The following is a 15306-nucleotide window of genomic DNA, read 5'->3' as shown; positions in this document are numbered from 1 at the left end:
GGAGGCCTATGTGGAGTCTTGAACTTGACAGGGAATGCCTGTTGCTTTAACATTTCAGATAATGGTGAGGCAATCCGTGTGTTGGCCACAAAGATGGAGAATATAGCACATGTCCCAGTACAAACATGGGAAGGATGGGATATGGGATGGCTCACCAATTGGTTACCTAATGTCACAGGACTCAAAGGGATACTATTGTCTTGCTTGTTTTTCTTGACAGTAGTGGTAATGGTCTTATGTATGATGCCATGTATCATTTCATGTTTTAGAAGTACAATTAGCAAGATGGTTTCAAATGAAACTCTACCTCATATCATGGCCCTATACAGAGCTTTACCTCAGGAACATGATGAAGGTCAAGCTATCAAGGACACTTGGGATGAAGGTCCTTGAGCTTGAAAGGGGGGAATGAGGCATCAGGCATAAGCCTGCATTTTATTAATGTTTGATCAGGACTTGTATATTAAAGAGGGCTTAATTTTCAAAAGTTTCATGCCAGGCAGAGAAAACCTTGGCCATTCTCCTAAGACAAGGGGCCCCTTGATTGATAGCAGAAAACAATTCTCAAAGTCGTAAAAGCTGAAAATACAGACTAAGAGCAGGACATTGACCCTACATGTTACAGAAGATAACAAAGGCAGAGATAAATAATTAGGAATGGGCAAATAGTAAAATGATACCATGGGCCTCTCTTAAAACCTTGAGCTGTATTTTCTAAGGCCAGAGGCTTTTTAAAGCATCTAGCTGGGAAGTCTTTTTAAAACTGTTTCTTTCTTAGAGAAAAGGCAACTGGCTTGGCTGGGGAAAAAGAAGCTTCTTCCTATTTTATTTTGAGGCTGGAAAGGAGGCTGAAGGGGGGGGAATGTAACTGAAGAGGTTTCTTTAAAAACTGTTTTTTTACTGAGTTCCTTCCTTGAGAAGCTTTATTCTTTTAAAAGGTTACCTATGATAATGTATGAAATATATTAGCTTAAATATATTGGCTTAAATGTAACTATGCAAAGGATTTAGAAAGTAACAAATTTAGATGTTAGATTCTTATTTCATAGAATCATAGAGTCCTAGAGTTGGAATAGACTACAGGGGCCATTGAGCTCAGCCTCTTGCCAGACAAGAAGACGCCATCAAATGCTGTCCAGATATATTAGCTGTCAGAACATTTGTTTAGAAACCTTCAAATGAAGGATATCTTTCAATGTTGATGTGAAACTCAAGATCCTTGACATATGTTTAAGATAAAAATTTAAGATTAACCATTTGTTTTAAAAGGCAATAGGGCAGGGAGGGCAAGAGGTGAGCTGGTAATTAAGATTCCTTGTTGAGACACATGTAAGATATATTACTACTTATTTGTCATTTATAGATGTAACAATATATAGCTGTTTGTGTTCCTTATAAGGACAGGAGGATGTGGGTGTATCTTTTAGGATTGGATATAGCAATCAGCCAATAGGAAATCCAACCAGGCTGATTGGACAGAGGCAGCCCAAGGAGGAGCAAAGGGGGCTGGATTAAGGGAATATAAGGGCTGGCCATAATGGCAGGAGCCAGGCCAGAGCTTGGTAACCATATACCACTGTGCCTCTCATTTATTTGTCTGACAAATAAATAATTATTTTAATTTCTCTATTGCTGCGTTGAATATTTCATTCCAGCTAAGCGTTAACCACAAGCAGGGTGCTACAATAGCCTTATTGAAAATTACACTTATTAACATTGTTAAGTGACTTCCTCGCTTCGCCTTGGTTGAATTTCACTGCATATCCTTTTAACAGTTTTCCAAATCACAGTTCTTATAAAATTTAACTTAAACATTAACATCCTTAGATCTTCACATTATGAAATTAAACATATTAATTCATCACTTAACATAAATAAAATCCTAAGCCAATTAAGTATCTGCAAGCCATTTTTTAGTTAATTTAACATATTTAACTAAGTAATCCTTAAATTGAATCCACTCTGTTGAATACGTTTGAGCTGCATATATTCCACAGGCCCGTAACACTGGAAAACACCTCCTTCCTCTCCTGCACCGCCCGCCCCTTCCGCGTTTCTCCAAGTTTTGTCCTACGTGGAAAGTGAATGGAAGAGGAGTGTGGAGGAGGGGAGGCGGGTGCGGAGGAGGAAACACCGCGCTCCTCCTGGTCAACTGGATTGGCGGGTGAGAAGCAGGAGGAGGGGGGGGTCATTTAAGCGTTTAATTGATTGGCAGCTCGGACGGCCAAGAGCTTTGCCGGCTCGCTCTCCCTTTCCCGCCCATTTTCCATTCAAGAGGCCTGCGAGGCCGCCGGCCCTCGCCCGCGCCCGAGAGCCAATGCCGGCTGCGTAGGGGCGGGCTCGGGAGCGATGGCTCAGCCAATGGGCGTGGCCGGATCGGCTGAGGGAGAGGCGGCCCGGTCGGATCGTCTGTGGGTTTCGTCCGATGGCGGCGCCCCTTCCTTCCCGCTGAGGCGGCCGCGTATGGCCAAGAGCCGAGCGGGAGGAAGCGGCGGCGGCGACGAAGGGGAGGCTGCCTCCGCCGCCCAGGCCGGCGGCATGGGCTCTGCGCCCCGCGGACCCCTGGCCGAGGCGGAGGAGGACGACGACGCTGCCGAAGACGAGGCGGCGTCGGCGGCAGCGGCCAGCGAGATGGACTCGCGGAGCTCCTTGGGCGGCGGCGGCAGCAGCTCCGACGGCGAGCGCCGCGTCGACAAGTTCGGCTTCCTCGTCGCCGACGGCGGAGACGGACCAGAGCAGGAGGCGCCGTGAGTGGCGGCGGGGGAGGGGGTGCGCGCTGGGCACTCTTGCCATGGGCAGGGGCACTCTTGCCCCTTTCGGGAGTGGGTGGGTATGGGCTCGCCTCGAGCCCGGGAGTGGCCGGCCAGAATCAGGAGGAAAGTGGTATTCGGTTCCCACCTCTTTGTAGTAGGCTCAAGTGCGGCAGAGGCGCTCTCGCCATGCGCAGGGGCACTGTTGCCATTCACTGGAGATTGGCCTGTCTCTGTTATTGGCATAGGTTCCTTCGCCGCCGCCGCCTCTCCCAGTAAAATATTTGAGGGGGCCGCCCCCACCCCCAGAGTTGATGGACATTGCCTTTCGAATGGTGTGCGCGTGCAAAGCACCATGCGATCGATTATACGGGGTGGGGCTTGCCTCTCCCAATACAGTGGTACCTCGGGTTACAGACGCTTCAGGTTACAGACTCCTCTAACCCAGAAATAGTACCTCGGGTTAAGAACTTTGCTTCAGGATGAGAACAGAAATCGTGCGGCGGCAGCAGGAGGCCCCTTAGCTAAAGTGGTGCTTCAGGTTAAGAACAGTTTCAAGTTAAGAACGGACCTCCAGAACGAATGAAGTTCTTAACCCGAGGTACCACTGTATTTTATTCGAGTTGGCATCCCATGTTCTTGGGGAGGGTGGTAGTTGGAAGTTTCTGTCTCTCACACACACTCACGCGCACACACTTAGCAGGGCACTCTTGCCATGGTCAGGAGGCACTCTCTGTGTCAAGAATGATGAGCTGTGGTAGGAAAACCCTGTGGAAGGGAAACTGCAAGTGGTAGCTACATGTTTGTGGTGTAGGGGCGCTCTGTCTGTGGGCAAGGGTGCTCTTCCCTGTTTGGGAGCTGGCTTCTGTCACTCCTGGTGTGGGTGAGGGTGAACAGCTGGTGACTTAAGTTTCTGTAACACCCCTCTCCCAATGGGCTGGGGTTTGCACCCAAGAGTTATAACCCCTGTTGCCTTTTGGGGAAATTGGCTTGTCTCCCTTCCCGGAGTGGTGAGGGCAAGTTTCTCTGAGGCATTTTTGCCATGGGCAGGAGCACTCTTGCCTTTCTGGGAATTGTCCTGTCTTGCTGAGAGGCTGGGTGGGTGAGGCTGGACAACCAGTGCCTGTAAATTTCTGTAATCCCCAGCAGCCAGGGCAAGGGGGCACTTCTTTCATGGGGTGGGGAAGGGTGCTGTTTGCATCCCAAAGGGGTGAGCCCTGACGGGGAGCCCTGTGAAGGTAGAACGGTAGGTGGGAGCTATATGCATATGTAACCCTGATGGCCAGGGGTGTTCTGTCCATGGGCAGGGATAGTATTGCTTTTGTGGGCTGTGTTGAAAGTTGTTTCTAGGCAGAAGAGGTGGGTAAGCAATTGCTTTGGTAGTAAAGCACAAAGAGCTTCCTATTTATGTAACCTCAGATGGGCTGGAGGAAGCTTTTCCCATGGGCAGAGGATCTTTTGCTTTTGAGAGTTGGAGTCTGTCTCATTGTGTCTGAGGATGACCCGAGGCTGAAGAATATAGCTTTTGCCTACAGATGTCTGTTGCCTTCAGAGAGGTGCCAGGGCTCCAGCCTGCCTAGATTGGGGTGTGTCCCACCACCTGGCTTGGAGGGATGTGTGATTAAAGGGATTCTGAGGACCTCTTGTTACTCTAAACTCCACCGTGGTCCAGACTAAAATGGGGCCAAGCCTACTTGGTTGAAGCCTCCTATCCAGTTTCTCCCTGGGATGTCCCAGGGTATGGTTGCATAGAAGACACTTTTCATGAGCTTGGGTTTTCACACTTTTTATTCTCCCTCCCTCTGTTTAGCGCTCTTGAGTCTGGAAACTGGTTTAGGGACTGAGTACTAAGGCATGGAATGGGGAGGATGTGTAGATTTTGGATTGCCAGATTTAGGGGCGGCCTCCCCTGTTCTTCCCAGTGAGGGGTGGAGGAAAAATGGAAATTGTCTCAGTGCAACAGTAGTGAGAAGTTGTTGCTGCTGAACTTCCCCTCTTAACAGTACCAGAGCCCTTCTGAGATATTGAAACAACTGAGGGATGGAGGCTTTAGGCAGCAAACCCAGTCTACGGGCAACTGGGCCACAAGTGCCTGAGGGTGACCAGAGTGAAACCACCCTCATTGTTTCTGATCCTGGATGACATGGGAATTGCAGTGCAGGGAGTATTCTTGTTTTGAAGTCAAGAGGAGCTTTATCTGAGGGTAGCGGGGTAAGGCAGGCTTTAGGAATGCAGATGTTGTGGCTTGGGGAATGGATCTTGATTGCCAAATCCCCCTTCTCTGGGATACCTTCATCCCAGTCTCCACTGGGTGGGTGGTGGCAGTAGGCTAGAACTTGCTATATGGGGCCTCTTAAAATCAACCCCTTTCCCCAAGTCTTCATGCACTGTTTTGGAGGGGGTGCCCTCCATCGTAGGATGTTTTGACTTCTTATGTAAGCTCCTTAAGTTGCAGTCTGTGTCCCTTTACTCTATCTGAGCCAGCCTGGAACTGTGCTTCCCCAAAGCAATTTTCCCTCTCAGGGGCTGGTCTGCTGTAAAGCATAGATGATCATGTCCAAAGACACTAGGCAGTTGTCTTGGATAATTACCCTTCTCTCAGTTGACCGTGAGGCAGGTTAATCATTGTAAAGCATTTTTTCTGCTGCGCCACAGAAGCAGCAACTGTTTTGTTTTGCTTTGTATGGCTTTGACTCTGTGGCCTGCTTCCTCCCCATTCTGAAAGAAGACAATTGATCCAGGAGGAAACATTCCCTTCAGCATGATTTTTTTTGGAACTGAAGAGCATGATATCCTCTGAACTGAAGTAAAGGTGGGGGGAAGAAGCCACGTAACCCGTGACACTCTGGGGTGGGCGAGCCTGGGGAATGATTAATGCACACCTTGCAAATGAGACGTGTATTGCATTCCAAAATCTCTTGTGTGAGAGTAGGTATACCTGTTTTGGTGAGAGCAGGGTCACTGTGAAAAGGTGGTAAGCTGGCTAGCATCCAACACCTGGCCCATCCCAGCCAGTTGGCACTGTTCACTTACCCACGTGACGCTGTAAAAAGCATGTCTCGATAGCGATATTTCCCATAGGGCAGCCTTCCTTTCATAGCCACCCAGCAATTAAAATATAACCCAGCTTTACAAATAAACCCGCAGATAATTTATTATATTTCTATAAGGCATTTATTTACTTTTTATCAGATGGATCCTGCAAAGCAGTTTACAATAATATTAGTACAACAAAAGGAGACAATAAAAATTATACATGCAAAGGGGGACGAGTTTTGAAGCAGCTGTTTTTCGGCTTCTTTTTCTGCTACCCTCAGGACAAAGGGGTGCTTCAGAAGCCCCTGTGGTGGGGGAAGGAGGAGCCATGGCTGTTTAGATCAGGTGTGGGGAACTTTCAACCTCCAGATGTTGCTGAAATTCAGCTCCCATCAGCCCTAGAGAGCACTGCCAGTGTTTAGGGATGGTGGGAGTTGCCATCTGGAGGGCCAAAGCTTCCTCACACCTGGTTTAGTTTATCAGCCTGCTTGCCAATGCATATGGATATATAGTCATTTGTGGCACATTAAAAACTTGAATGCATGCTGAAGTGAAGATGCTGTCTTTTCCGCTTCCCAAATGATTCCCTGTTGGATCATGTGGAGAGGTGATTGGTTTTTTGTTTTGTTTTTCCTACAGGTGACCAAGTGAGTAGCCTGCCATGTCTAACCTTTGTGAGTTATAGGGTCAAGATGCCTTGCTGTGAAGGGGGAAACAGTACTGTTGAGCCTCGTCCCCCTCTTCCTAGGATAGGAGCACTGGGTCCTTTAACTGCAGAACCTAAACTACTGAGCTTCATTCAGTGAGCTGTGACTCACAAGTGGTTTGCAAATGGACCTTGGGTGGGTGGGGTGTATCAGTGGTGCTGCCACTGTCTCATTTCCCAACTTATAATACCCTATTTTTTGCTCTATAAGACTCACTTTTTCCCTCCTAAAAAGTAAGGGGAAATGTGTGTGTGTCTTATGGGGCGAATGCACGCTGCGCAGCTATCCCAGAAGTCAGAACAGCAAGAGGGATTGCTGTGCAGCGATCCCTCTTGTTGTTCTGGCTTTTGAGATTCAGAATATTTTTTTCTTGTTTTCCTCCTCCAAAAACTAGGTGCGTCTTATGGTCTGGTGCGTCTTATAGAGCGAAAAATACGGTAGCTGCTTTTTCAGGTGTTAGATGCGGAAATAGCCACACTCCACTATGGAGTGAAGCTGCTTTTGGCCACTTTGTACACCAGCAAGCAATATGATGGTTCAGACCACCTGAGGGGGGGAAGCAGAAGCAGAAAAGAATAAAGATATGAAATAGAAGCACCTCCTATGACATAATGGGTCAGTGTGACCAGCTGTTAACTGGAAGGTTGGTGGTGGAAGTTCACCCAGGGACAGCTGTGGGCTCTGTGTTGAAGCCTGAGATTGAAGGTGGATCCTGGTTGGCTGTAAAGGAGTTCCGCAGAATTGATTTGTTTTTGTTTTTTTCAAATGGGCTTGTCAATTTCACTTTTGCTGTCAGAAATGAGGAAGTGAAAATGACACATCCTGTTCACTACCCTGGAACAATGGGAGTGGGTGGCCTTCAAACAGTATGCCAGTAGGCAGATTAAAAATCGCAAGAGGTTCACAGAATGGGTGAGGCACTCCCTGACTGGGGGGTAGGGAGAGAGAGAGGAGGATAGATTTAAAGCAGTGAAAACACCTGTTTTTGTTTATTAAAAAAACACATAGATTCGGATTTGAACTTGTAAACTGGGGCTATACTGCGAGGGAGCACTGAGCCTACACAATATATCCAAAATCTACTGACAGTGTAGGCGTTGGACATGGGATGGTAGAGGAATTTGTGTTTCTCAACTTGTATCTCTCTGATTTCCCTTTCTGCTCATGCCTGCAGCATTAGCCTATACCAGGGGTCAGCAAACTTTTTCAGCAGGGGGCCGGTCCACTGTCCCTCAGACCTTGTGGGGGGGGCCGTACTATATTTTTTTTTGGGGGGGTGAACGAATTCCTATGCCCCACAAATAACCCAGAGATGCATTTTAAATTAAAGCACACATTCTGCTCATGTAAAAACACCAGGCAAGCCCCACAAATAATCCAGAGATGCATTTTAAATAAAAGGACACATTCTACTCATGTAAAAACACACTGCTTCCCAGACTTGTCCGTGGGCCGGATTTAGAAGGCGATTGGGCCAGATCCGGCCCCCAGGCCTTTGTTTTCCTACCCATGGCCTATACTGTACAGTATTAGATATTGCCACTTATTAAAAGGTGCCTGCACTGTCTGTGCTTTTCCTTCTTCTGGTAGGAATCTCAATGAATGTGGTAGCTGGAGAGAAACTGTTATTTTCCTAGCAACTAAAAATAAAATTGTGGCACTGCCTTCATTGAGGAAATACATCTTGGATACTTGCTTTTGGTGTGAATATACCTAGGTCTGAAATATTGTCCAGCACTTTCTGACTACCTTGTATTGAAAGGAGGAGGGGCACAACTGGACAGCCTGATCATCCTATTACAGCAGACCTGTTAGCTCTTACTGTGGCCCCAAATGGACTGAGGTATCTAAGAACATGGTACCTCCTGTTGGGGGGTTCCAAGATAAGCCATTGTTTACCAGGCCCAATTGACATAATTCAGTTGCTTCTAGTTTTGAGAGGAGATCTGGTGTGTTTAGGAAGAAAATAGTACGCTGAATCAAAGAGGTGTAGGGATTGGAGTGTGGGTTTCTCTGGTTGAGTTCATGGAGACTAGGAGTCAATATTTGCCACCCACACATAGTAAACGGTTGATGTTCAGGGATGTTGGAGGATATGCAGACTGAGTGAATGTTGCTTTTTATGAGAGCCTTTGCCAGACTGCGAGAGCTCCTTAACATGCAGGAGGAGTGTCTGGAATATGTAGCAGAGGAGATAAGTGAGAGTGAAGGAGAGAGCAAGCAGCCAGTACTGCAGTGTGCTGGTGCCAGAGCTACTCCCTCTTGTTGCTCCATTGTATATATGAGAGCATGAATTTCATTCGCTGGGAGGCTATGGCTGTTGTGCAAAACACCCAGAAAAGGTTGCAACAATGAAAGGAGATTTGGGAAATCAGTCCCTGTTACCTTGGCTGCTCTGAGTGTGGTAGTGACTCCCAAACTGGGTGTTGTGTCCCCCACTACCTCTTTGAGCTCAGAGGCCCCATGTGGGATTGATCCTGTCTCCTGCTCATATGAACAGTGACATCAACTTGAGGGCGGACCTTAGGATGTATCAGGATTCTACAGTGCAGTCTGCTGCACTACTGTGGATGGACACAGCATTACCCTAGCATCTCCATTAGCTAGGGAGCATGGTGCCATCCCTGAGTCCTGACTGACTGATCCAGAGGGTATGATCAGAGGTTTGGAGGCAATATTAACTGGGCTATTTTGCAGTCTTAAGAAGAGTTCCAGGTCAAAGTGATCAGGAAAACCTATGTCCATCTCATAAGTATACTTGAAAGATGACAATTGGAGCAGGCATCCCCAAACTCGGCCCTCCAGCTGTTTTGGGACTACAATTCCCATCATCCCTGACCACTGGTCCTGTTAGCTAGGGGTGGTGGGAGTTGTAGTCCCAAAACAGCTGGAGGGCCGAGTTTGGGGATGCCTGATCTGGAACATAAGAGTCCGCCTTCTACTTCTCCCCACTTGAAATGGAATGAACGAGAAGAGGGGGCTTTCCTCCCTGGCTGGAGCCTTGACAAAAATTGCTCCTCTTAAGGAACTGGCAGCAACAAAAAATCAGGTAGCAATTTAAGGGAAAGACCCCTAGGAAGCTGCCTTATACTGAGTTATGGCATTGGTCCATCTAGCTTAGCATTGTCTTCATTGATAGGGAGCAGCTCTCCAGGACTTCAAGTGGGTTTCTCTCCCAGCCCTGCCTGGAGGTACCAAGGATTGAACTTGGGACCCCTGCTTGCAAAGTGCTCTATCTCTGAGTTACAAGGAAATATTAAAAGAGGGCAACAAACATTTGAGTCAAGGCAACTGTATGCAAAATGCATCTCTTAGGAACTTTCATCATGATCATTTTTGCTTGGAGTTTCCATTCTAAACAAAACAATGCAATAATAATCTGAGACGCAGAATAAGTTTTTACTGTCCTACCTTATCCTGGTAGCCATGGATGGATTTAAAGCTCCATTCAAAAGAAACAAAATCATAGAATCCCCGAGCTGGAAGGGACCCAAGGGTCATCTAGTCCAACCCCATTCAATGCAAGAATCTCAGCTAAAGCATCCATAACAGATGGCCATCCAACCTCTGCTTTAAAATAGCATAAGGGTGTAAGGTTTCTTGCATCTTAACCTACCTTCCACTAAACTTTTCAAAAGCATTTCAGAAGCTCTCAAATGGCCCAGAGTCTGTCTCTGCAGCTGTGAGGTCTAAAGAAACAACTTACTCTCTCACGGCTCTGTGGCAGTTATCAGAGTTTGATTAGAGGCTTGTAGGTCCCCCCCCCCTTCTGTTTGTGGTGCTTTTAGATCTCTTCACATTCCTAGGTTGCTGGCACGAAGGTTGCAAGTGAAACCACTGACTTGGAACAAACAGTTACTGAGACTTCTGCTATCTCAGGCTTGCAGATAAATCCACAAACCTAACCTATTACTTATTTTTGGCTTACGAGCATTTAATAGCCTATCCTTTAGCCCACACATAATGCTGTAGTGTTGCTTGTTACCCGACAACAGCCTGAAAGGAAACTGAATGATCCAACAACAGTCTCTATCTTCCTGTTTATCAGACTTCCCTTACCTGGTGGCCAGGAAGGCAATTATTCCACACTGCAGGTGAGCAGCAAGTGGCTGTTGTGAAAGCGACACTCTCATCTTATTCTCATTGCCTAATCCTTGTTTCATGAACTGCCCTGTAGCTACAGGCACTTTGCATATGCCACGGGGCATGCTAAAGGTGTGCTTATGCTAAAGGAGTGCTTCATTCCATAGCTCGAGTCAAGAACCTAGGAAGTTGCCATGCTGAGGGTTGCATTCCCTCATGGGCAACCTTTCAGGGGCCACTGCCAGGTGTAGGCAGGGGAAAAATAGATGGGATCAGAGGCAGAAGTGGCTGGAGCAACACATGGCTCTTTCCTTTGTACATTACTCTGTTTTCCAGACAAGCAAACATCAAAGGGTTCTATACACACCCCTCTCCCCATACAGGTAAAGGTAAAAGGGACCCCTGACCATTAGGTCCAGTCGTGGCCGACTCTGGGGTTGCGGCGCTCATCTCGCTTTACTGGCCGAGGGAGCCGGCACACAGCTTCGGGTCATGTGGCCAGCATGACCAAGCCGCTTCTGGCGAACCAGAGCAGCGCACGGAAACTCCGTTTACTTTCCCGCTGGAGCGGTACCTATTTATCTACTTGCACTTTTTGGCATGCTTTCAAACTGCTAGGTTGGCAGGAGCAGGGACCAAGCAACGGGAGCGCACCCCGTCAAGGGGATTCGAACTGCCGACCTTCTGATTGGCAAGTCCTAGGCTCTGTGGTTTAACCCACAGCGCCCCCCCCCATACAGGTAGGAGAGAGCATTGATCAAAGTTTAAGGACACATTGAGAGGTGAAGCCTGGGGAGGAGGCATGGCTAGGGAGAGGCCTGAGGCCTGGATTGAGAGACCGTGCTACATAATTTATATGCACGCACACGGAATACACATCCTGTTAATGTGCGAGAAGCAGTTTGGTGCCTTTTCCAGATTTCTCTGATTTTGCTGCAGTTTTAAATATTATTTTGGTCCAAAGTCTCTCATTTCCAGGAAAGATGGTGACAAAGGGGCTAGAGAACAGAAAAACAAAGATTAGAGGGAGAACAGATGCAGCTGTGGTAGGAGGCAAATACATCCTGCTTGGATGGGTGCCTGGGGGCAAACAGTGGATGACCTGGAAGACCTCTGCAGCTGGGAGGTTGACCAGCAGACTGCATTAAGCACTTTGAGTGGTACATTGAAAGTATGCTTAATGTAGCCTTTCCCATTCAGGTGTCTTTCCAGACCCACTTTCTACAAAAATTAAGAGATTTTGTTTTGTTTTTCTAGTTTTGCTTGTGATTTGGGAGTTGCCTGTTTGGGGCTGTGCATCTGCTTTTGTCCTTAGGTTGATGCAGGAGGCAAAGGACAAGACACTTTCAACTTGCATAAGAGTTATGTTCCGGGGACATGGGCATAGCTAAGATTTATTTTAGGGGGGCAGGCTTTATATTCGGGGGCAAAACAGAGTTATCTGCAACACAGTTGGTCAGTTAGCTGCAGGCAATAATGCTTCAGAACACCAGTTGCTGGAAACCACAGGAGGGGAGAGGGCTCTTGTGCTCAGGTCCTGCTTGTGGGTTTCCCAGAAAAGGCATCTGGTTGGCCATTGTGAGCAAAGGATGCTGGACTGGATGGGCCACTGGCCTGATCCAGCAGGGGGGTCTTCTTATGTTCAAGGGAGGAGGGAAGGAAAAGGGGGTGGCAGAGAGAAAAAGTCAAGGTATTTCACCCCAGACGTCAAACCTTTCCCCATCCATTACCAGCACGACCCCCACTTGATTACCTTTGAAAGGAGTATAGCCTTCAATAGAAAGAAAGCTCCCTGCCCTTTCAGTAAATGAGATAAACCTAAGCAATATCTTTGCAAAAGGCATGCAGCCTTGAGAGATCACCGTCCACCATAAATGAATAATAAGACCTGGACAGGGCAGGTCTCCTTGTGGGGAGATGTCATGTAATATTATGTTTGCATACAAACATACTGGGTGGGGCATACCTGCAAATTGGGTGTGGGGCAGTTCTTAAATATCCTCATTTTTTTTTAAAAAAAAGAATAGCATCTGTTCCCCCAAAAGCAGGTGTCCGGAGCCCTCTTCCCTCCTACCACCTTGTCTGTGTTATCCCTCCACAATCAGGAGGCAGAATGCCTCTGAATGCCAGTTACCAGGAATCCAGGTGGGGAGAGATGTGTTGCACTCAGTTCCAGCTTGACAAGCTTCCCATTGGGGCATCTGATGGGCCAGAATAGGATGCTGGATTAGATGGACCACTGGCCTGACCAGTGACCAGGCTCTTCTTTTCCGGCTGAGCCAAATACATGTAGAAAACCTTCTTTAACTAGAAGCTATTTTTTAAAGCCTAGGTTAAAGCTCATCAAGTCGTCATCTTGCTGCAAGTGGACATTATAGCCCTAAAACTGGCCGCACCTACGAAAGGTTGACTCAGAATTGTTGAGACAACACGCTCCTGAACTTGGAGGAGAAGCAGAACTTCCTTCATGACCCATTTTTTTACCTCAGTGGTTGTTTGCAAATGGTGCAGGTCTAATATGCCTTCAGAGTTGGGTAAACCATTTCCTGCACCCTAAGGGCAGAGTGAGATGTCAGGTTCTGGGCATCTGTCATTTAAATTATAATGTGGGGAGCTGCCCTCCCCATATGTTTTGACAATACTTGTACAGCTTGCCTGTAAATAACATGTCTTTTTAAAATTGGATTTATTAGCAGCTCATCCTCATCTGTTCTGTGCTGACAAATAGCATCAGAAGCAAGATCTAGCCTAATGAATCTGGTGGTTTGCTCTTTTTTAAAAAAGAAAAGAAGGGTGAGTGGGGTGAGTGAATTGTGCGTTTAAAACTAGGTCAAAGCAGGGCCTTTGCTCCACATTAAAATCCCATCTAGTTCCTAAAGTAATGCTGCACTAGGCAGAGTGGTGGGATTGGGATGCTGTTGCAAAAGTGATTAGCCTAGGGGTGGCCTGCACCAAAGATGTGCCACATTCTAACTGAGCTGTTTTATTGCAATGAAGCAAGCGGTGCCACTGGTTTGTTTTCTGACAAAGAAGCGGAACAAATCTAGTGTGTAAATCAAGCTAGAAAACGCTTCAATAGAGCCAGTACATGATTGATGGGGAAGCAGAAGCTTTTATTATCTCACTTCCCAATATTTGGTCATTAAAAAGCTGTGTGGGGGTATTAAGGCAGATATGGAAAAGCTTTGGCCCTCCACACATTGCTGAACTGCAGTGCCTATCATCCCTGGTCATTGGCCACTTTTGCTGGGGCTGATGGGAGTTGTAGTTCAGGAACATATGGGGCAAAGGGGTGGGGCAGAGGCTCCTCACACCTAGGTTAAGGGGAGCAGAGGAAAGCAGGAACCTGAGGAAGTTAAAAGGAAAATGGGTTGTTGAGAGCAAGGGATCAGAATGAAGGAAGGGGTAAAGCCTTATGAGTCCAGAGTATAGAAACCTAGGGCTTAACTTGAGAATAGAAACTAGTGACTAAAGGGGTTGGCAAGGGACGTTGTGTAGTTTACAGTCCATTTTAAGCATGGTGGCAGGCCGCCTTCCAGAGTAAAAAGCTTGAAGGCTTTTTCTCATTTTCTGAGAGCAGTTGGCTAGCAGGAGGTGGTTTATTATGCTGGTGGTTGAAGTCTTCCAAACGTCATTGTGTTGTTGGCCTGTGGTTGGAACAACCGGCTGGGGATTTACTCAGAGGCCTGCAGCCAAAGTCTTATATCCTTTGACTCTTCACCTCTTAAGCTGACTTATGTGGCCTCCTAGTTTTCCAACTCTGACTCCTTCCTCTGTTTTTCTCCCCTCTGCCCTCATTCTGACCATTTCCTCTCGGACCTTCTTTTTTGATATTCATGCTGCTTACATCTCCTTTCCTAGTCCCATCCATGTGCCCTGCTTCTCTAGGGTAAGAGCAGCTCAGCATGACCTCTTAAGAGTAAGAGCAGCTGAGCCAGTGGCAGCCAGAGACTTCAGGGCAGCTCTGCCGATCACTGCCAGGAGCTTTGCCCCTGGACAGTACATGCTTTGTGTAATTTGACATGACTCACAAGTTGTGCTTCTTAAAGTTTGAGTTACTTTGGTGCACAATGTTGTGTTTAAAGCACAAAGTACGCCCCACCTTTTGGCATACCTGCCTAATCAGTTTAACTAATAAGCTTCTTCATGCATACGTTACAGTTATATACAGTGGAACCTTGGGTTACGTTACCCTCGGGTAACGTAAACTTCGGGTTGCGAAAGCGGCAAACCTGGTAGTGTTTTGCCGCTCGTGCATGTGCAGAAGCGGTCTACCACCGCATGCGCATGTGCAGAAGCGGTCTCTCTGGTTGAGAAAACTTTGGGATACAGCCAGGCCTCCGGAACGGATCCCGTTCGCAACCAGAGGTACACTGTATAAAAGATGGTAGGGAGATTTGAATAACCTCTTACTGAAGTGGTTGGGCAAATTTTAGCTTTGTTCATCAGTGTTCAATGGCACTGTGGAAATTGGGCTGGCCTGATTGATCTGGTAGAGCTTCTGCTTGGCATGCAGAGGGTCCCAGGCGCAATCCTCAGCATCTCCAGGTAGGGCTGGGAGGATCCCCTGCCTGAAATTTGGGAGAGCCACTGCCAGTCAGTGTAGACAACACTGAACTAGATGGTCAGACTCTGTATTTGGCAGCTTCCTATCTAGTGAAGCATGGGTCTGAGCATGTAGATTCAGCTGGGCCTTGATAGTTAGGAAAGGCACATGGCTTAGATGTCTC

At 47.3% G+C, this 15306-nt stretch overlaps 1 protein-coding gene across 1 annotated transcript in view; it reads left to right on the top strand.

Annotated features, from left to right (window-relative positions):
- Positions 1–2334: 2334 nt before the first annotated feature.
- Positions 2335–15306, top strand: part of TBC1D10A (TBC1 domain family member 10A) — a 38762-nt gene continuing 25790 nt past the window's right edge. Inside the window, exon 1 of the mRNA XM_081175422.1 lies at positions 2335–2747. Coding sequence (XP_081031548.1) covers positions 2350–2747 — 398 coding nt within the window. The 5' untranslated portion in view covers positions 2335–2349. The remainder of the gene's footprint in view (positions 2748–15306) is intronic.

This window comes from Podarcis bocagei (genome assembly GCF_964188305.1).
Source record: "Podarcis bocagei genome assembly, chromosome: 16".
Taxonomy (NCBI): domain Eukaryota; kingdom Metazoa; phylum Chordata; class Lepidosauria; order Squamata; family Lacertidae; genus Podarcis; species Podarcis bocagei.
Note: the sequence above shows the minus strand (reverse complement) of the source record. Positions and strands in the feature narration are given on the sequence as shown.